Genomic DNA, 21,161 nt, shown 5'->3' on the forward strand with positions numbered 1-21,161 from the left:
AAAATAGTTTCAAAATCACCATTTTTAGCAAAAAATCCCCAAAATAAATCAACATTTTTAGCTAAAAAAAGAGACAAAAATTGCCTGAAAAATCAGAATTTTTGGCTAATAAAAAATCAAAAATAACCTGAAAAAATCAACATTTTGAGCTAAAAAAAAGCCAAAAAATTGCCTGAAAATGACATTTTTATTAAAAAAACCCCAAAAATCAACATTTTTTACCCAAAATCCCCAAAATCCCCAAATCCCAAAATGTCAGAAATTTGGCTAATTTTGGGTGATTTTTCCCAATTTTCCCATTTTTCCAGAGGTTTCAGCCCAGCTCCTGCAGTCACTTTCTGCACAATTTCATTGAATTCATTTCATTCAGTGAGAATTCAACCAAAATCAACATTTTGAGCTTAAAAAAAAATCCCAAAAAAATTGCCTGAAAATCAGAATTTTTGGCTTAAAAAAAACAAAAAAAAATCCCAAAAATCAACATTTTTAGCTGAAAAAAAGAGAGTAAAAAATAGCTTAAAAATTTGGCATTTTTAGCTTAAAAAAAGCCTGAAAAATCAACATTTTGAGCTAAAAAAGGACAAAAATAAATCAACATTTTGAGCTAAAAACCCCCAAAATAATATAGTTTGAAAATCACCATTTTTAGCCAAAAATTGCCTGAAAAAATCAACATTTTTAGCTAAAAAAAGAGACAAAAATTGTCTGAAAAATGACATTTTTTGCTTAAAAAAACCCCAAAAAATCAACATTTTTAACCAAAAAAAGGAGCAAAAAAGTGGCCTGAAAATTGGAATTTTTAGCTTAAAAAAAGCCTGAAAAATCAACATTTTGAGCTAAAAAAGGACAAAAATAAATCAACATTTTTAGCTAAAAAACCCCAAAAGAAAATAGTTTGAAAATCACCATTTTTAGCCAAAAATTGCCTGAAAAAATCAACATTTTTAGCTGAAAAAAGAGACAAAAAAAGCCAGAAAATCAACATTTTTAGCTAAAAAACCCCCAAAATAAATAAATATTTTTAGTTAAAAAAACCCTAAAATACCCTGAAAAATCAACATTTTTAGCTAAAAAAAATTGCCAAAAAAACCTGAAAATCACCATTTTTAGCAAAACAAAACCCAAAATAAATCAACATTTTTAGCTAAAAAAATTGCCAAAAATTGCCTGAAAAATGACATTTTTTGTTTAAAAAGACCCCAAAAATCAACATTTTTTTACCCAAAAAAATCCCCAAAAAATCCCCAAAAATCCCCAAAAAACCCCAAATCCCAAAATGTCAGAAATTTGGCTAATTTTGGGTGATTTTTCCCAATTTTTCCCATTTTTCCAGAGGTTTCCCTCAGCCCAGCTCCTGCAGTCACTTTCTGCACAATTTCATTGAATTCATTTCATTCAGTGAGAATTCAACCAAAATCAACATTTTGAGCTTAAAAAAAAATCCAAAAAAATTGCCTGAAAATCAGAATTTTTGGCTTAAAAAAAAAAAAGAAAAAAACCCCAAAAATCAACATTTTTAACCAAAAAAAGAGAGTAAAAAATAGCCTGAAAAATTGGCATTTTTAGCTTAAAAAAAAACCTGAAAAATCAGCATTTTGAGCTAAAAAAGGACAAAAATAAATCAACATTTTTAGCTAAAAAACCCCAACGGAAAATAGTTTGAAAATCAACATTTTTAGCTGAAAAAACCCCAAAATAAATAAATATTTTTAGTCAAAAAAAACCCCAAAATAGGGTGAAAATCAACATTTTTAGCTAAAAAAAAGGTGAAAAATAAACATTTTTAGCTTTAAAATTGCCAAAAATTGCCTGAAAAATCAACATTTTGAGCTAAAAAAAGAGACAAAAATTGCCTGAAAATCAACATTTTTAGCTTTAAAAAAACCACCAAAAATCAACATTTTTAGCCAAAAAAAGAGCAAAAAAAGCCTAAAAATCAACATTTTTAACTTTAGAAAAACCTAAAAAATCAACATTTTTAGCTAAAAAAAGAGCCAAAAATTATCTGAAAATCCACATTTTTAGCTAAAAAAAAGCCAAAAAATAACCTGAAAAATCAGCATTTTGAGCTAAAAAAGGACAAAAATAAATCAACATTTTTAGCTAAAAAAAAACCCAAAAGAAAATAGTTTAAAAATCACCATTCTTAGCCAAAAAAAACCCCAAAATAAATCAACATTTTTAGTTAAAAAAAAACCCAAAATAGGCTGAAAAAATCAACATTTTTTTAGCTAAAAAAAGGCGAAAAAATCAGCATTTTTAGCTTAAAAATTGCCAAAAATTGCCTGAAAAATCAACATTTTTAGCTAAAAAAAGAGACAAAAATTGCCTGAAAAATCAACATTTTAACCAAAAATCCCCAAAATAAATCAACATTTTTAGTTAAAAAAAACACCCAAAATTGCCTGAAAAAATCAACATTTTTAGCTAAAAAAAAAGCCAAAAAAACCTGAAAATCATCATTTTTAGCAAAACAAAACCCAAAATAAATCAAAATTTTTAGCTAAAAAAAGCCAAAAATTGCCTGAAAAATGACATTTTTTGCTTAAAAAAAAAACCAAAAATCAACATTTTTAGCTAAAAAAGGTCAAAAATTGCCTGAAAAATCAACATTTTTAGCTAAAATAGACAAAAATTGCTCAAAAAATGACATTTTTGCTAAGCTTAAAAATCAACATTTTTAGCTAAAAAAAGGTCAAAAATTGGCTGAAAAATCAACATTTTTAGCTAAAAAAAGCCAAAAATTGCTCAAAAAATGACATTTTTTGCTTAAAAAAACCCCAAAAATCAACATTTTTACCCCAAAAAAATCCCCAAAAATCCCCAAATCCCAAAATTCAGAAATTTGGCTAATTTTGGGTGATTTTTCCCATTTTTCCAGAGGTTTCCCTCAGCCCAGCTCCTGCAGTCACTTTCAGGACAATTGGAGGAATTTTGGATTTTTACGTTTTTTTGGGAGAAACTCCTGAGCAGGTTGTGCAGCAATACTGCCAGGTGGGATTTTGGGGGGAAAAACGGGAATTTGGGAATTTTGGGAATTCTGGGGTGGAATTTGGGAATTTTGGGATTAAATCGGGGAAATTTTGGGGCAAAATAAGGGAATTTTGGGGTGAAATCTGGGAATATTTTGGGATGAAATTGGGGAATTTTGGGATTAAATTTTGGAATTTTTGGGGTGAAATCTGGGAATATTTTGGGATTAAATTGAGGAATTTTTGGGATGAAATTGGGGATTTTTGGGGTGAAATTGGGGAATTTTTTGGGATTAAATTTTGGAATTTTCGGGGTGAAATCTGGGAATTTTTTGGAATTCAATTGGGGAATTTTGGGATTGAATTTTGGGATTTTTGGGGTGAAATTGAGGAATTTTTGGGATTAAATTGGGGAATTTTGGGATTAAATTAGGGAATTTTGGGATTAAATTGGGGAATTTTTGGGGTGAATTCTGGGGATTTTGGGGTCAAATTGGGGAATTTTGGGGCAAAATCTGGGAATTTTTGGGGTGAACTCTGGGAATATTTTGGGATTAAATTGGGGAATTTTGGGGTGAAATCGAGGAATTTTTGGGGAGAAATTGGGAATATTGGGATATTTTGGGATTTTTGGGAATTCTGGGGTGAATTCCTGGATTTTTGGAATGAGACCTTCCGGATTTGGGGGAAATCTTGGAATTTTGGGGCGAAATCAGTGAAATTTTGGAGTGAAATTGGGACATTTTTGGGTAAATTCCTGGGTTTTTTGGGGTAAAATTGGGGAATTTTGGGGCGAATTTGGGGGATTTGGGGAATTTTTGGGAATTCTGGGGGGTTTGGGGTGGAATTGGGGATTTTTGGGGTGAATTTTGGGAATTTTGGGTTGAAATTGAGGAATTTTTGGGTGAATTCCTGGGATTTTGGGGATTTTGGGGAATTCTGGGGTGGAATTTGGGAATTTTGGGATTAAATCGGGGAATTTTTGGGGCAAAATAAGGGAATTTTGGGGTGAAATTTGGGAATTTTGGGATGAATTCTGGGGATTTTGGGGTGAAATTGGGGAATTTTTTGGGGTCAAATTGGGGAATTTTGAGATTAAATTTGGGAATTTTTGGGGCGAAATCTGGGAATATTTTGGGATGAAATTGGGGAATTTTGGGGTCAAATTGGGGAATTTTGAGGCAAAATCTGGGAAATTTTGGGGTGAAATGTGGCAATATTTTGGGATTAAATTTTGGAATTATGGGATTAAATTTGGGAATTTTTGGGGTGAAATTTGGGAATTTTTGGGGTGAAATCTGGGAATTTTGGCGTGAAATTTGGAAATTTTGGAGAAAATTTGGGAGATTTTGGGATTTTTAGGAATTCCAGGTGGTTTTGGGTGGAATTCCTGGATTTTTGGGGTGAAATCAGAGATTTTTTTTTTGTTAAATCGGTGAAATTTTGGGTGAAATTGGGGAATTTTGGGGCGAAATTGGGGAAATTTTGGGGTGAATTCCAGGAATTTTGGGATTTTTGGGAATACCAGGTGGGTTTGGGTGGAATTCCTGGGTTTTTGGGGTGAATTGGTGGAATTTTTGGGGTGAAATCGGGGAATTTTGGGGCAAAATCAGTGAAATTTTGGGGTGAAGTTGGTGAATTTTTGAATTTTCGAATTTTTGAATTTTTGAATTTTTGAATTTTTGAATTTTTGAATTTTTGAACTTTCGAATTTTCGAATTTTTGAATCTTTGAATTCTGAATTCTGAATTTTTGAATTTTTGAATTTTTGAATTTTTGAATTTTTGAATTTTTGAATTTTCGAATTTTTCAATCTTTGAATTTTTGAATTCTGAATTCTGAATTTTTGAATTTTTGAATTTTTGAATTTTCGAATTTTCGAATTTTTGAATTTTTGAATTTTTGAATTTTTGAATTTTGAATTTTTGAATTCTGAATTTTTCGAATTTTGAATTTTGAAATTTTGAATTTTTGAACTTTCGAATTTAATTTTTGAATTTTGAATTTTCGAATTTTTTGAATTTTCGAATTTTTCAATCTTTGAATTTTTGAATTCTGAATTTTCGAATTTTTGAATTTTCGAATTTTGAATTTTTGAACTTTCGAATTTTTGAATTTTGAATTTTGAAATTTCGAATTTTCGAATTTTTGAATTTTTGAATTTTTGAATTTTTGAATTTTTGAACTTTCGAATTTTCGAATTTTTGAATCTTTGAATTCTGAATTCTGAATTTTTGAATTTTTGAATTTTTGAATTTTTGAATTTTTGAATTTTTGAATTTTCGAATTTTTCAATCTTTGAATTTTTGAATTCTGAATTCTGAATTTTTGAATTTTTGAATTTTTGAATTTTCGAATTTTCGAATTTTTGAATTTTTGAATCTTTGAATTTTTGAATTCTGAATTCTGAATTTTCGAATTTTTGAATTTTTGAATTTTCGAATTTTTGAATTTTCGAATTTTCGAATTTTTGAATTTTTGAATTTTCAAATTTGAATTTTCGAATTTTTCGAATTTTTGAATTTTGAATTCTGAATTCTGAATTTTGAATTTTGAATTTTGAATTTTTGAATTTTCGAATTTTTGAATTTTGAATTCTGAATTTTTGAATTTTTGAATTTTGAATTTTTGAATTTTTGAATTTTCGAATTTTTGAATTTTTGAATTTTCAAATTTTTGAATATTTGAATTTTCGATTTTTGAATTTTGAATTTTCGATTTTCAATCTTTGAATTTTGAATTCTGAATTCTGAATTTTTGAATTTTTGTATTTTGAATTTTCGAATTTTTGAACTTTCGAATTTTCGAATTTTTGAATTTTTGAATTTTCGAATTTTTGAATTTTCGAATTTTTCAATCTTTGAATTTTTGAATTCTGAATTTTCGAATTTTTGAATTTTCGAATTTTTGAATTTTTGAACTTTCGAATTTTTGAATTTTGAATTTTGAATTTTGAATTTTCGAATTTTTTGAATTTTTGAATTTTGAATTTTTGAATTTTGAATTCTGAATTTTTGAATTTTTGAAATTTTGAAATTTTGAATTTTTGAACTTTCGAATTTTCGAATTTTCGAATTTTTGAATTTTCGAATTTTTCAATCTTTGAATTTTTGAATTCTGAATTCTGAATTTTGAATTTTGAATTTTGAATTTTTGAATTTTTGAACTTTCGAATTTTCGAATTTTTGAATTTTGAATTTTCGAACTTTTGAATTTTCGAATTTTTCAATCTTTGAATTTTTGAATTCTGAATTCTGAATTTTTGAATTTTTGAATTTTTGAATTTTTGAATTTTTGAATTTTCGAATTTTCGAATTTTTGAATTTTTGAATTTTCGAATTTTTGAATTTTCGAATTTTTCAATCTTTGAATTTTTGAATTCTGAATTCTGAATTTTTGAATTTTTGAATTTTCGAATTTTGAATTTTTGAATTTTTGAATTCTGAATTCTGAATTTTTGAATTTTCGAATTTTTGAATTTTCAAATTTTCGAATTTTTGAATTTTCGAATTTTTCAATCTTTGAATTTTTGAATTCTGACTTTTGGGTTGAATTGGCAGTTTAACTCGTCCCAGATTTGGGATAAATTCCGGGAATTTTGTGTCTCTGAGGAGCGAAATTCCGAATATTGGATTTATCCCGAATTTTGGGTTGAATTCCCAGTTTATTGGACTCCCAGCTCTGCCCTCCTATTGGTCGTTGGGATTTCAGGTGGGAAAAGAAGGAATTCAGTCCTTGCAGGAGATGAAGGAAGTTGTGGAGAGAAACAGAAATATTGGAATTCCTTATGTGAGTAAAATATTAATTAAAAATATTTTAAAAATTAATTTTTTAATTTTAAATTGGTTTTAATGCAAAAATATGATTTTATACTATTTTATATTATATTATTGTTATATTAAATTATTATATTTATAATACAGAATTCCTTATGTGAGTGAAATATTAATTAAAATAAATGTAAAATATTTTTAAAATTAATTTTTATTTTTAAATTGGTTTTAATGAGATAATAGAATTTTATACTGTGAGTAAAATACAATTTAAAACAGTTTTAAAATACTAAATAAATTAATTTTATGAATTTTAAATTGTTTTTAATGCAATAATATAATGTTATATTATATTATCATATTAAATTATTATATTTATAATGCATAATTCTCTACGTGAGTGAAATTCAATTAAAAATAAATATTTAATGTTTTAAAAATTAATTTTTTAATTTTAAATTGGTTTTAATGAGATAATAGAATTTTATACGATTTTATATTATATTAATATTATATTAAATTATTATGTTTATAATACATAATTCTCTATGTGAGTGAAATTAATTAAAAATAAATGTAAAATAGTAAAAAAATTAATTTTTAATTTAATTTTTAATGCAAAAATATATTGTTATATTGTTGTATATTATATTATTATATAAAATAATTATATTTATAGTACATCATTCCCCATGTGAGTGAAATTAATTAATAATCAATAGAAAATATTTTGAAATTTAATTTTTAATTCAATTTTTAAATGTGATAATATAATTTTATACTGTTACATATTATATTATTATAGAAAATAATTCTATTTATTATACATAATTCCCTATGTGAGCCAAATTTTCCCAAATTCCCACTTTTTTCCCAGGAATTTCCAACCAAATTTTCCCAAAATTCCCATGGAAACCAAAATAAAAATTCCAAATTTTCCCAAATTCCCATTTTTCCCAGAAATTTCCACCCAAATTTTCCCAAAATCCCATTTTTCCAGGAATTTCTCTCCATGGAAACCAAAATTAAAAATTCCAAAGTTTCCCCAAATTCCATGGGAACCAAAATTTTTAAAAATTCCAAATTTTCCCAAAATCTCATTTTTCCAGGAATTTCCCTCCACGGAAACCAAAATTTAAAATTCCAAATTTTCCCAAAATTCCCATTTTTTTTCTAGGATTTTCCTCCCAAATTTTCCCAAAATTCCCACTTTTTTCCCAGAAATTTCCCCCCAAACTTTCCCAAATATTCAGTTTTCCCAAAATTCAATTTTTTCTGGGAATTTCCCCTCTAGGACATAGAAAATAAATAAATGAAAAAACCCCAAATTTTCCCAAATTCCCACTTTTTCCCAGGAATTTCCACCCAAATTTTCCCCAAATTCCCATGGAAACTGAAATAAAAAATCCAAATTTTCCCAAAATCCCATTTTTTTGGGGAATTTTTTCCAGAACATCCAATACACCACCTTGGACTCCATGGAATCCAAAATAAAAAAATTCCAAATTTTCCCAAATTCCTCCTTTTCTCCTGGAATTTCCCAGCATGGAAACCATGGAAACCAAAATGAAAAATTCCAAATTTTCCCAAAATTCCATTTTTTCCGGGAATTTCCCACCACAATCTCCATGGAAACCAAAATTAAAAATTCCAAATTTTCCCAAATCACGAAAACTTAAATAAAAAATTCCAAATTTTCCCAAAATCCCACTTTTTTCCCTATAATTTCCACCCAAATTAATTCCCACTTTTCCCCAGGAATTTTCAATTCCAAATTTTCCCAAAATCCCACTTTTTCCATATTTTTTTCCAGGACATCCACCTGGCCACCCGCGACTGCTGGGAGAATCGCAAAGATTTCACTTTCGACCAACTGAGATTCGCCGACCTCCCGAAATTCCGGGAATTCCTCAACTCCGCCGAGCAGAAACTCCTCATCGTCCTGGTCAGTGAATCCCGTTTTCCCAGATTTCCCGGAATTTTGGGGAATTTTTTGGAAATTTTTCCCGAATTTTGGGGGATTTTTCCCGAATTTTGGGGAATTTTTCCTAAATTTGGTGAATCTTTCCCGAATTTCCGGGAATTCCTCAACTCCGCCGAGCAGAAACTCCTCATCGTCCTGGTCAGTCAATTCCCTTTTCCCAAAATTCCTGGAATTTGGGGGATTTTTGGGGAATTTTTTTTTGATTTTTCCCGAATTTTGGGGATTTTTCCCAAATTTTGGGGAATTTTTCCTAAATTTTGGGGAATTTTGGGTAATTTTTCCCAAATTCTGGGGATTTTTGGGAAATTTTGGGGAATTTTTGGGGAATTTTTGGGGAATTTTTGGGGAATTTTTTCAAATTTTGGGGAATTTTTCCCGAATTTTGGGGATTTTTCCCAAATTTTGGGGAATTTTTCCCGAATTTTGGGGAATTTGAGGGGATTTTGGGGGATTTTGGGGAATTTTTTTTGAATTTTGGGCAATTTTTCCCGAATTTTGGGGAATTCTTGGGGATTTTTGGAGAATTTTGGGGGATTTTTTTGAATTTTGGGGAATTTTTCCCGAATTTTTGGGGAATTTTGGGGATTTTTTGGGGGATTTTTTGGGAATTTTTGGGGAATTTTGGGGAATTTTGGGGGATTTTTCCCGAAATTCCGGGAATTCCTCAACTCCTCCGAGCAGAAACTCCTCATCGTCCTGGTCAGTGAATTCCCCTTTCCCAAAATTCCCGGAATTTGGGGAATTTTGGGGAATTTTTTGGTGATTTTTCCCGAATTTGGGGAATTTTGGGGAATTTTTCCTGATTTTTTGGGGATTTTTGGGGATTTTTGCCTGAATTTTGGGGAATTTTTGGGGAATTTTGGGGATTTTTGGGGGATTTTTGGGGGATTTTTGGGGGATTTTGGGAGAATTTTTGGGGATTTTTGGGGGATTTTTCCTAATTTTGGGGAATTTGGGGGATTTTTTGGGGATTTTGGGGAATTTTTCCCGAATTTTGGCAATTTTTGGGGAATTTTGGGAATTTTGGGGAATTTTGGAGAATTTTTTTTTAATTTTGGGGAATTTTTGGGAATTTTTGGGGAATTTTTTGGGATTTTTGGGGATTTTTGGGGAATTTTCCCCGAATTTTTTGGGAATTTTGGGATTTTTGGGGAATTTTGGGGATTTTTTGGGAATTTTGGGGATTTTTGGGGGATTTTTGGGGAATTTTGGGGAATTTTGGGGGATTTTTGGGGAATTTTGGGGAATTTTTGGGAATTTTTCCCGAATTTTGGGGAATTTTTGGGAATTTTTTGGGAATTTTTGCGAAATTTTGGGGAAATTTTGGGGAATTTAGGGGAATTTTTGGGGAATTTTGGGAAATTTTTCCCGATTTTTGGGGAATTTTTCCCGAAATTCCGGGAATTCCTCAACTCCTCCAAGCAGAAACTCCTCATCGTCCTGGTCAGTGAATCTCCTTTTCCCAAAATTCCCGGAATTTGGGAAATTTGGGGATTTTTGGGGAATTTTGGGGAATTTTCCCGAATTTTGGGGATTTTTGGGGAATTTTCCCCGAATTTTGGGGGATTTTGGGGAATTTTTGGGAATTTTTCCCGAATTTTGGGGAATTTTTTGGGAATTTTTCCCAAATTTTGGGGGATTTTTCCCGAATTTTGGGGAATTTTTGGGGGATTTTGGGGAATTTTTGGGGAATTTTTTGGGCAATTTTTGGGCAATTTTGGGGCAATTTTGGGCAATTTTGGTATTTCCAGGACGCGGCGATCAGCGCAGAGCTTTTCCCCTTTTCCCGAATCTCCCAGAATTTGGGGAATTTTTGGGGAATTTTTGGGGAATTTTTGGGCAATTTTTGGGGAATTTTGGGGAATTTTTGGGCAATTTTGGGGAATTTTGGCATTTCCAGGACGCGGCGATCAGCACGGAGCTTTTCCCCTTTTCCCGAATCTCCCAGAATTTGGGGAATTTTGGGAATTTTGGGGAATTTTTGGGCAATTTTTGGGGAATTTTTGGGCAATTTTTGGGCAATTTTTGGGCAATTTTTTGGGAATTTTTTTGGAATTTTTGGCATTTCCAGGACGCGGCGATCAGCACGGAGCTTTTCCCCTTTTCCCGAACCTCCCGGAATTTGGGGAATTTTTGGGGAATTTTAGGGCAATTTTTTGGGGATTTTTTGGGGAATTTTTGGGGAATTTTTGGGGAATTTTTTGGGAATTTTTGGGCAATTTTTGGGCAATTTTTGGGCAATTTTTGGGTAATTTTTCCCAAATTTCGGCATTTTCAGGACGCGGCGATCAGCACAGAGCTTTTCCCCTTTTCCCAGATTTCCCAGAATTTTGGGGAATTTTGGGAATTTTGGGGAATTTTTGGGGAATTTTTGGGGAATTTTTTGGGCAATTTTTGGGGAATTTTTGGGGAATTTTTGTGGAATTTTTGGGCAATTTTTGGGCAATTTTTGGGCAATTTTTTGGGAATTTTTGGGCAATTTTTCCCAAATTTCGGTATTCCAGGACGCGGCGATCAGCACGGAGCTTTTCCCCTTTTCCCGAATCTCCCGGAATTTGCGGATTTTTTGGGGAATTTTTGGGGAACTTTTGGGGAATTTTTGGGAATTTTTGGGCAATTTTTGGGCAATTTTTGGGGAATTTTTGGGCAATTTTTCCCGAATTTTTGGGGAATTTTGGCATTTTCAGGACGCGGCGATCAGCACAGAGCTTTTCCCCTTTTCCCAGATTTCCCGAATCTCTCGGAATTTGGGGAATTTTGGGCAATTTTTGGGCAATTTTTGGGTAATTTTTCCCAAATTTCGGTATTTCCAGGACGCCGCAATCAGCACTGAGCTTTTCCCCTTTTCCCAGATTTCCCAGAATTTGAGGAATTTTTGGGGAATTTTGGGGAATTTTTGGGGAATTTTTGGGGAATTTTTTGGGAATTCTTGGGGAATTTTTGAGCAATTTTTCCCGAATTTTTGGGGAATTTTGTTTCAGGACGCGGCGATCAGCACGGAGCTTTTCCCCTTTTCCCAGATCTCCCGGAATCTGGGGAATTTTTTGGAATTTTGGGGAATTTTTGGGGAATTTTTGAGCAATTTTTCCCGAATTTTTTGGGAATTTTGGGGATTTCAGGACGCGGCGATCAGCACGGAGCTTTTCCCCTTTTCCCAGATCTCCCGGAATCTGGGGAATTTTTTGGAATTTTGGGGAATTTTTGGGGAATTTTTGAGCAATTTTTCCCGAATTTTTTGGGAATTTTGGGGATTTCAGGACGCGGCGATCAGCACGGAGCTTTTCCCCTTTTCCCGAATTTTCCGGAATTTGAGGAATTTTTGGGGAATTTTTGGGGAATTTTTGGGCAATTTTGGGGAATTTTGGGGAATTTTTGGGGAATTTTTGGGGAATTTTTGGGGAATTTTTGGGGAATTTTTGGGGAATTTTGGGGAATTTTTCCCAATTTTGGCATTTCCAGGACGCCGCAATCAGCACTGAGCTTTTCCCCTTTTCCCAAATCTCCCGGAATTTGGAGAATTTTGGGGAATTTTGGGGGAATTTTTGGGGAATTTTTGGGGAATTTTTGGGGAATTTTTGGGCAATTTTTGGGCAATTTTTGGGCAATTTTTGGGCAATTTTGGGCAATTTTTGGGCAATTTTTGGCATTTCCAGGACGCGGCAATCAGCACCGAGCTTTTCCCCTTTTCCCCAATCTCCCAGAATTTGGGGATTTTTTTTAAATTTTGGGGAATTTTTGGGGAATTTTTGGGGAATTTTTGGGGAATTTTTGGGGAATTTTTGGGGAATTTTTGGGAAATTTTTTGGGAATTTTTGGCAATTTTTGGGGAATTTTTTGGCAATTTTTGGGAATTTTGGTATTTCCAGGACGCCGCGATCAGCACCGAGCTTTTCCCCTTTTCCCAGATTTCCCGACTCTCCCGGAATTTGGGGAATTTTTGGGGAATTTTTGGGGAATTTTTGGGCAATTTTTTGGGAATTTTTGGGGAATTTTTTGGGCAATTTTTGGGCAATTTTTGGGCAATTTTTCCCGAATTTTTGGGGAATTTTGGGGATTTCAGGACGCGGCGATCAGCACGGAGCTTTTCCCCTTTTCCCAGATTTCCCAGAATTTTGGGAATTTTTGGGGAATTTTTGGGGAATTTTTTGGGAATTTTTGGAGAATTTTTGGGGAATTTTTGGGCAATTTTTGGGGAATTTTGGGGATTTCAGGACGCGGCGATCAGCACGGAGCTTTTCCCCTTTTCCTGAATCTCCCAGAATTTGGGGATTTTTTTGGAATTTTGGGGAAGTTTTGGGGAATTTTTTGGGAATTTTTGGGGAATTTTTGGGAATTTTTTGGGCAATTTTTGGGGAATTTTTCCCAAATTTTGGTATTTCAGGACGCGGCGATCAGCGCAGAGCTTTTCCCCTTTTCCCCTTTTCCCGAATCTCCCGGAATTTGGGGAATTTTCCTGCATTTTTGGGCAATTTTTTGGGGAATTTTTGGGGAATTTTTGGGGAATTTTTGGGCAACTTTTGGGCAATTTTTGGGGAATTTTTGGGTAATTTTTGGGCAATTTTTTGGGGAATTTTTGGGGAATTTTTGGAGAATTTTTGGGCAATTTTTGGGCAATTTTTGGGTAATTTTTCCCAAATTTCGGTATTTCAGGACGCGGCGATCAGCACGGAGCTTTTCCCCTTTTCCCGAACCTCCCAGAATTTGCGGATTTTTTGGGGAATTTTTGGGGAACTTTTGGGGAATTTTTGGGGAATTTTTGGGGAATTTTTGGGCAATTTTTGGGCAATTTTTGGGCAATTTTTTGGGAATTTTTTGGGAATTTTTGGCATTTCCAGGACGCTGCGATCAGCACCGAGCCGCTGGCCGACGGGAAACCTTACCGGAGCTACCAGAGGGGGCAGCAGAGAGCAGCCTGGGTTAATGAGTCTGATGGCGTCACGCCGCTAATTGGCGAGGTAATTAGCTAATTAGTGGCTCCTAATTAATGATTAACACCTCCAGACTCTGACTGGGGAGGTAATTAGTTAATTAATGGTGTCTGATGTTAATTGGGGAGGGAATTAATAGGCGCGGATGGTAATTAATGAGATAATTAGTTAATTAATGGGCCCAGGTGCTAATTGGTGAGGTAATGAGCTAATTAGTGGCGCTAATTACCAGGCCCTGATGCTAACTGGGGAGGTAATTAGTTAATTAATGGTCTCTGATGTTAATTGGGGAGGGAGAGGCAATTAATAGGCACAGATGGTAATTAATGAGATAATTAGTTAATTAATGGGCCCAGGCGCTAATTGGTGAGGTAACGAGCTAATTAGTGGCGCTAATTACCAGGCCCTGATGCTAACTGGGGAGGTAATTAGTTAATTAATGTCCTCTGCTGTTAATTACAGAGGGGATGAATAGCCCTGATGGTAATTAGAGAGGGAAATCATTAATTAATAACCCTTGATGGTAATTGGGGAGGTAATTAGTTAATTAGTGGCTCCTGGTGGTAATTAATGGGCCTGGATGGTAATTGGGGAGGGAAATGGCTAATTAATGGATCCTGGTGGTAATTAATAGCTCCCGACTCTAATTGCGGAGGTAATTAGTTAATTAATGGCCTCTGATGGTGATTGGAGAGGGAAATCATTAATTAATCACCTCTGATGGTGATTGGAGAGGGAAATAATTAATTAATTAACAGGCCCAGCTGTTAATCGGAGAGGAAATTAGCTAATTAATGGCTCCAGGTGCTAATTAATGGGGCCTGATGGTAATTGGGGAGGTAATTAGTTAATTAATGGTGTCTGCTGTTAATTGGAGAGGGTTGGAGTTCGGATTAGGGTTAGGGGTTAATTGCCCTGATGCTAATTGGGGAGGTAATTAGCTAATTAATGGCCTCTGGAGTTAATTGGAGAGGGAATTAATTCATTAATGGGCCCTGATGGTAACTGGGGAGGTAATTAGTTAATTAATGGTGTCTGACGTTAATTAATGACGTCAGGAGTAGGAAGAGGGAGAGGTAATTAGTAGCCCCTGATGGTAATTGATGAGCTAATTAGTTAATCAATGGCTCCCGTTGCTAATTAATAGCCCCTGGTGGTAATTGGAGCAGGAATTAATTAATTAACGAGCCCTGATGTTAATTGGAGAGGGAATTCGTTAATCAATCGGTGCTAATTAGTGAAGTAATTATCCAATTAATGGCCTCTGGTGTTAATTGGGGAGGGAGAGGTAATTAGTGATCCCTGCTGGTAATTGGGGAGGGAATTAGCTAATTAGTGGCTCCTAATTAATGATTAACACCTCCAGACTCTGACTGGGGAGGTAATTAGTTAATTAATGGTGTCTGATGTTAATTGGGGAGGGAATTAATTGACACGGATGGTCATTAATGAGATAATTAGTTAATTAATGGGCCCAGGCGCTAATTGGTGAGGTAATGAGCTAATTAGTGGCGCTAATTACCAGGCCCTGATGCTAACTGGGGAGGTAATTAGCTAATTAATGTCCTCTGCTGTTAATTGCAGAGGGGATTAATAGCCCTGATGGTAATTAGAGAGCGAAATCATTAATTAACAGCCCTTGATGGTAATTGGGGAGGTAATTAGTTAATTAATGGCTCCTGGTGGTAATTAATGGGCCTGGATGGTAATTGGGGAGGTAATTAGTTAATTAATGGCTCCTGGTGGTAATTAATGGGCCTGGATGGTAATTGGGGAGGTAATTAGTTAATTAATGGCTCCGGGTGGTAATTAATGGGCCTGGATGGTAATTGGGGAGGTAATTAGCTAATTAATGGCTCCTGGTGGTAATTAATGGGCCTGGATGGTAATTGGGGAGGTAATTAGTTAATTAATGGATGCTGGTGGTAATTAATAGCTCCCGACTCTAATTGGGGAGGTAATTAGTTAATATATAAAATATAAAATATATAAAATATAAAATATAAAAAATATAAAATATAAAATATAAAATATAAAATAATATAAAATATAAAATATAAAATATAAAATACAAAATATAAAATATAAAATATAAAATATAAAATATTTATAATATTTCCCAGCTGTGGGGCTCTCGCTGTGTTTTCCCGGATTTCTCCAATTTTGGGTATTTTATATAAATATAAAATACAAAATATAAAATATAAAATATAATATTTCCCAGCTGTGGGGCTCTCGCTGTGTTTTCCCGGATTTCTCCAATTTTGGGTATTTTATATAAATATAAAATACAAAATATAAAATAAAAATATAAACAATATAAAATATAAAATATAAAATATAAAATATAAACTATAAAATAATATAAAATCATATAAAATATAAAAAATGGAATATAAAATCATATAAAATCATATAAACTATAAAACATAAAATACAAAATATAAAATATAAATATTTATAATATTTTCCAGCTGTGGGGCTCTCGCTGCGTTTTCCCGGTTTCTCCAATTTTGGGTATTTTATATAAATATAAAATATAAAATATAAAATGTAAAATATAAAATATAAAATATAAAATACAAAATACGAAATATAAAATATAAAATGTAAAAATTAAAATATAAAATAATACAAAGTATGAAATATGAAATATAAAATATGAAATATAAAATATAAAAATTAAAATATAAAATAATACAAAATATAAAATTAAAATATAAAATATAAAATATAAAATAATATAAAATAATACAAAATATAAAATATAAAATATAAAAATGGAATATAAAATAATATAAAATACAAAATATAAAATATAAAATATAAAATATAAAATATAAATTAATATTTTTCCAGCTCTGGGGCTTTCGCTGTGTTTCCTGATTTCTCCAATTTTGGATATTTTTACCCAAAAATATAAAATATAAAATTCAAAATATAAAATATAAAATATTTATAATATTTTCCAGCTCTGCGGCTCTCGCTGTGTTTTCCCTGATTTCTCCAATTTTGGGTATTTTATATAAATATAAAATATAAAATACAAAAAAATATAAAATACAAAATATAAAATACAAAATATAAAATTATAAAATAATATAAAAATAAAATATAAAAAAAATAAAATATAAAATATAAAATATAAAATATAAAATATAAAATGTAAAATATAATATTTCCCAGCTGTGGGGCTCTTGTTGTATTTTCCCCGATTTCTCCAATTTTGGGTATTTTTACTCCAATAATATAAAATATAAAATAAAAATATAAAATATAAAATATAAAATATAAATATAAAATATAAAATATAAATATAAAATATAAATGCAAAATATAAAATATAAAATATAAAATATAAAATATAAAATATAAAATGTAAAATATAAATATAAATTATATTTTCCAGCTCTGGGAGCTCTCGCTGTGTTTTCCCGGATTTCTCCAATTTTGGGTATTTTATATAAATATAAACTATAAAATATAAACCATAAAATTATAAAATATAAAATATTTATAATATTTTCCAGCTCTGGGCTCTCGCTGCGTTTTCCCCGATTTCTCCAATTTTGGTATTTTTACCCAAAAAATATAAAATATAAAATAATATAAAATATAAAATATAAAATAAAAATATAAAATATAAAATAATATAAAATAATACAAAATATAAAAATATAAAATATAAAAATGGAATATAAAATAATATAAAATAATATAAAATATAAAATATAAAAATTGAATATAAAATAATATAAAATATTAAATATAAAATATAAAATATTTATAATATTTTCCAGCTGTGGGGCTCTCGCTGCGTTTCCCGCATTCCCCAATTTTGGGATTTTTACCCAAAAAATATAAAATATAAAATAATATAAATATAAAATATAAAATAATATAAAATATATAAAATATAATATTTTCCAGCAGGCTCTCGCTGTGTTTTCCCGGATTTCTCCAATTTTGGGTATTTTATATAAATATAAAATACAAAATATAAAATATAAAATAATATAAAATATAAAATAATACAAAAACAAAATATAAAATATAAATATAAATTATATTTTCCAGCTGTGGGGCTCTCGCTGTGTTTTCCGGATTTCTCCAATTTTGGGTATTTTTACCTAAAAATAAAAATTATAAAATATAAAATAATATAAAATATAAATTATATTTCCCAGCTGTGGGGCTCTCGCTGTGTTTTCCCGGATTTCTCCAATTTTGGGTATTTTATATAAATATAAAATACAAAATATAAAATATAAAATATAATATTTCCCAGCTGTGGGGCTCTCGCTGTGTTTTCCCGGATTTCTCCAATTTTGATTATTTTATATAAATATTTATAATATTTCCCAGCTGTGGGGCTCTCGCTGTGTTTTCCCGGATTTCTCCAATTTTGGGTATTTTATATAAAATATAAAATATAAAATATAAAATATAAAATATAAAATAAAAAATAATATAAATATTTATAATATTTCCCAGCTGTGGGGCTCTCGCTGTGTTTTCCCGGATTTCTCCAACCCCTCGGCTGTGGATTGGTGGAAACAGGAAATTCAGGAATTCCACCGGATGGTTCCTTTCGATGGAATCGCCATTGTGAGTTTGACCAAAATCCTCTTTTTTTACCCCAAAATCGTCACGAAATCAAATCCGGTTTGGATCAAAATCCATCGGAAAATCCCAAAATCTGCAGGAATTTGAGTGAAAATTTGAGTGAAATCCAATTAAAATTTTTTTTTTAATTTTTAATTTTTATAATTTATTTGTTTTTTGTATTAATGATTTTTATTATTGACGTTAATAATAATATTTTATTTATTAATTTCCATTTTTCGCCCCAAAATTGTCACAAAATCAAATCCGGTTGGAATGCAAATTGATCAGAAAATCCCAAAATCTGCAGGAATTTGAGGTTAGATTGAGTGAAATCCAATTTAAAATTTTTTAAAAATTATTAATTTTTATAATTTATTTGTTTTCTGTATTATTAATTTTTATTATTGACATTAATAATAATATTTTACTTTTTTATTTCCATTTTTGCCTAAAATTGTCACAAAATCAAATCCGGTTGGAATCCAAATCCATCAGAAAATCCCAAAATCTGCAGGAATTTGAGTGAAAATTGAGTGAAATCCAATTTAAAATTTTTTATAATTTTATTTTCATAATTTATTTTGGTTTTCTGTATTATTAATTTTTATTATTGACGTTAATATAATATTTTGTTTTTTTATTTCCATTTTTCGCCCCAAAATTGTCACAAAATCAAATCCGGTTTGAACCCAAATCGATCAGAAAATCCCAAAATCTGCAGGAATTTGAGTGAAAATTTGACTGAAATCCAATTTAATAATTTTTAAAAAATTTTTAATTTTTATAATTTAATTTATTTGGTTTTTTGTATTATTAATTTTTATTATTGACGTTAATAATAATATTTTATTTATTAATTTCCATTTTTCGCGCCAAAATTAAATAAAAAATAAAAGAAATGAACCAAAATCAATCCGGTTTGAACCCAAATCAATCAGAAGGAAAATTTCCCTGGAAAAATCCCAAAATCTGCAGGAATTTGAGTGAAAATTTGAGTGAAATCCAATTTAATAATTTTTTTAATTTTTTAATTTTTATAATTTATTTGTTTTCTGTATTATTAATTTTTATTATTGACATTAATAATAATATTTTATTTATTAATTTTAATTTTTATAATTTATTTTATTTGGTTTTCTGTACTATTAATTTTTATTATTGACGTTAATATAATATTTTGTTTTTTTATTTCCATTTTTCGCCCCAAAATTGTCACAAAATCAAATCCGGTTTGAATCCAAATTGATCAGAAAATCCCAAAATCTGCAGGAATGTGAGTGAAAATTTGAGTGAAATCCAATTTAATTAATTTTTTTTTACAATTTTAATTTTTATGATTTATTTGGTTTTTTGTATTATTAATTTTTATTATTGACGTTAATAATAATATTTTAATTTTTTATTTCCATTTTTCGCCCCAAAATTGTCACAAAATCAAATCCGGTTTGAACCCAAATCCATCAGAAAATCCCAAAATCTGCAGGAATTTGAGTGAAAATTTGAGTGAAATCCAATTTAATAAATTTTTTAAAATTTTTTAATTTTTATAATTTTTTTTATTATTTTTTTTATTATTATTTTTATTATTGACGTTAATAATAATATTTTAATTTTTTACTTTAATTTTTTAAACTATTATATTAAACAAATAATAAAAATATTTTAAAATTATTGTTATTATTAATATTGTTATTATTTTGACTAGAAGAAAAATTATTATATAAAATAAATAATATAAATATTTTTAAATTTTTGTTATTATTATTATTGTTACTATTTTGACTAACAATTAAAATTATTATATAAAAGAAATAATAAAAATATTTTAAAATTATTGTTTCTATTAAAATTTTTATTATTTTGACTAAGAAGTAAAAGTTATTATATAAAATAAATAATATAAAATTTTTAAATTATTATTATTTTTACTATTTTGACTAACGATTAAAATTATTATGCAAAATAAATAATATAAAAATGTTTAAATTGTTGTTATAATTATAATTATAATTATAATTATTATTATTATTATTATTATTATTTTGACTTCCTGCCCTCCTGGCGGAACTTTAACTCATTAACAATTTCATTTTAATTACTAAAATTACCTTAAAACTCGATTGCAATTGGGCTGAAATATCCATTGAATATCCAAATATAAAATAATAATCCAATAAACTAATAAATTATTCAAATATTAAACTAATAAACTCTAGAAATGTTAATTTTGGTGTGAATTTTGGTTTGTCAGGACATGAACGAGGTGAGCAGCTCCATCCCAGGCTCTGCCCGAGGCTGTGCTGAGAACTGCTGGAACTTCCCTCCTTACACACCCCGTGAGAGAAATTCATTCATTTATTTGTATTTATTTGTATTTTTATTTATTTTCATTTTTATTTTCATTTTCATTTTCATTTTCATTTTTATTTTTATTTTTATTTTCATTTTCATTTTGATTTTTATTTTTATTTTTATTTTATTTTTATTTTTATTTATTTTTATTTTTATTTTTATTTTTATTTTTATTTCTATTTTTATTTTATTTTTATTTTTATTTTTATTTTTATTTTTATTTCTATTTTTATTTTATTTGTATTTTTATTTTTATTTTTATTTTCATTTTCATTTTGGTTTTTATTTATTTTTATTTATCTTCATTTTTATTTCTATTTTTATTTTTATTTTTATTTCTATTTTTATTTTTATTTTTATTTTTATTTTTATTTTTATTTTTATTTTATTTTTATTTTTATTTTTATTTTTATTTTTATTTATTTTTATTTTTATTTTTATTTTTATTTCTATTTTTATTTTATTTTCATTTTTATTTTTATTTTTTATTTTTATTTTTATTTTTTTTTATTTCTATTTTTATTTTATTTTTATTTTTATTTTT

At 29.5% G+C, this 21,161-nt stretch overlaps 1 protein-coding gene across 1 annotated transcript in view; it reads left to right on the forward strand.

Annotated features, from left to right (window-relative positions):
- LOC146423102 (maltase-glucoamylase-like) overlaps positions 1-21,161 on the forward strand; it is a 205,763-nt gene that overhangs the window by 46,014 nt on the left and 138,588 nt on the right. The window contains exons 10-15 of the mRNA XM_085045072.1: positions 2,882-2,994; positions 6,636-6,761; positions 8,559-8,690; positions 13,565-13,684; positions 18,152-18,265; positions 20,517-20,601. Coding sequence (XP_084901198.1) covers positions 2,882-2,994; positions 6,636-6,761; positions 8,559-8,690; positions 13,565-13,684; positions 18,152-18,265; positions 20,517-20,601 — 690 coding nt within the window. The remainder of the gene's footprint in view (positions 1-2,881; positions 2,995-6,635; positions 6,762-8,558; positions 8,691-13,564; positions 13,685-18,151; positions 18,266-20,516; positions 20,602-21,161) is intronic.

The sequence above is a fragment of the Lichenostomus cassidix genome, unplaced genomic scaffold (assembly GCF_008360975.1).
Source record: "Lichenostomus cassidix isolate B80296 unplaced genomic scaffold, HeHo_3.0 HiC_scaffold_34, whole genome shotgun sequence".
Taxonomy (NCBI): domain Eukaryota; kingdom Metazoa; phylum Chordata; class Aves; order Passeriformes; family Meliphagidae; genus Lichenostomus; species Lichenostomus cassidix.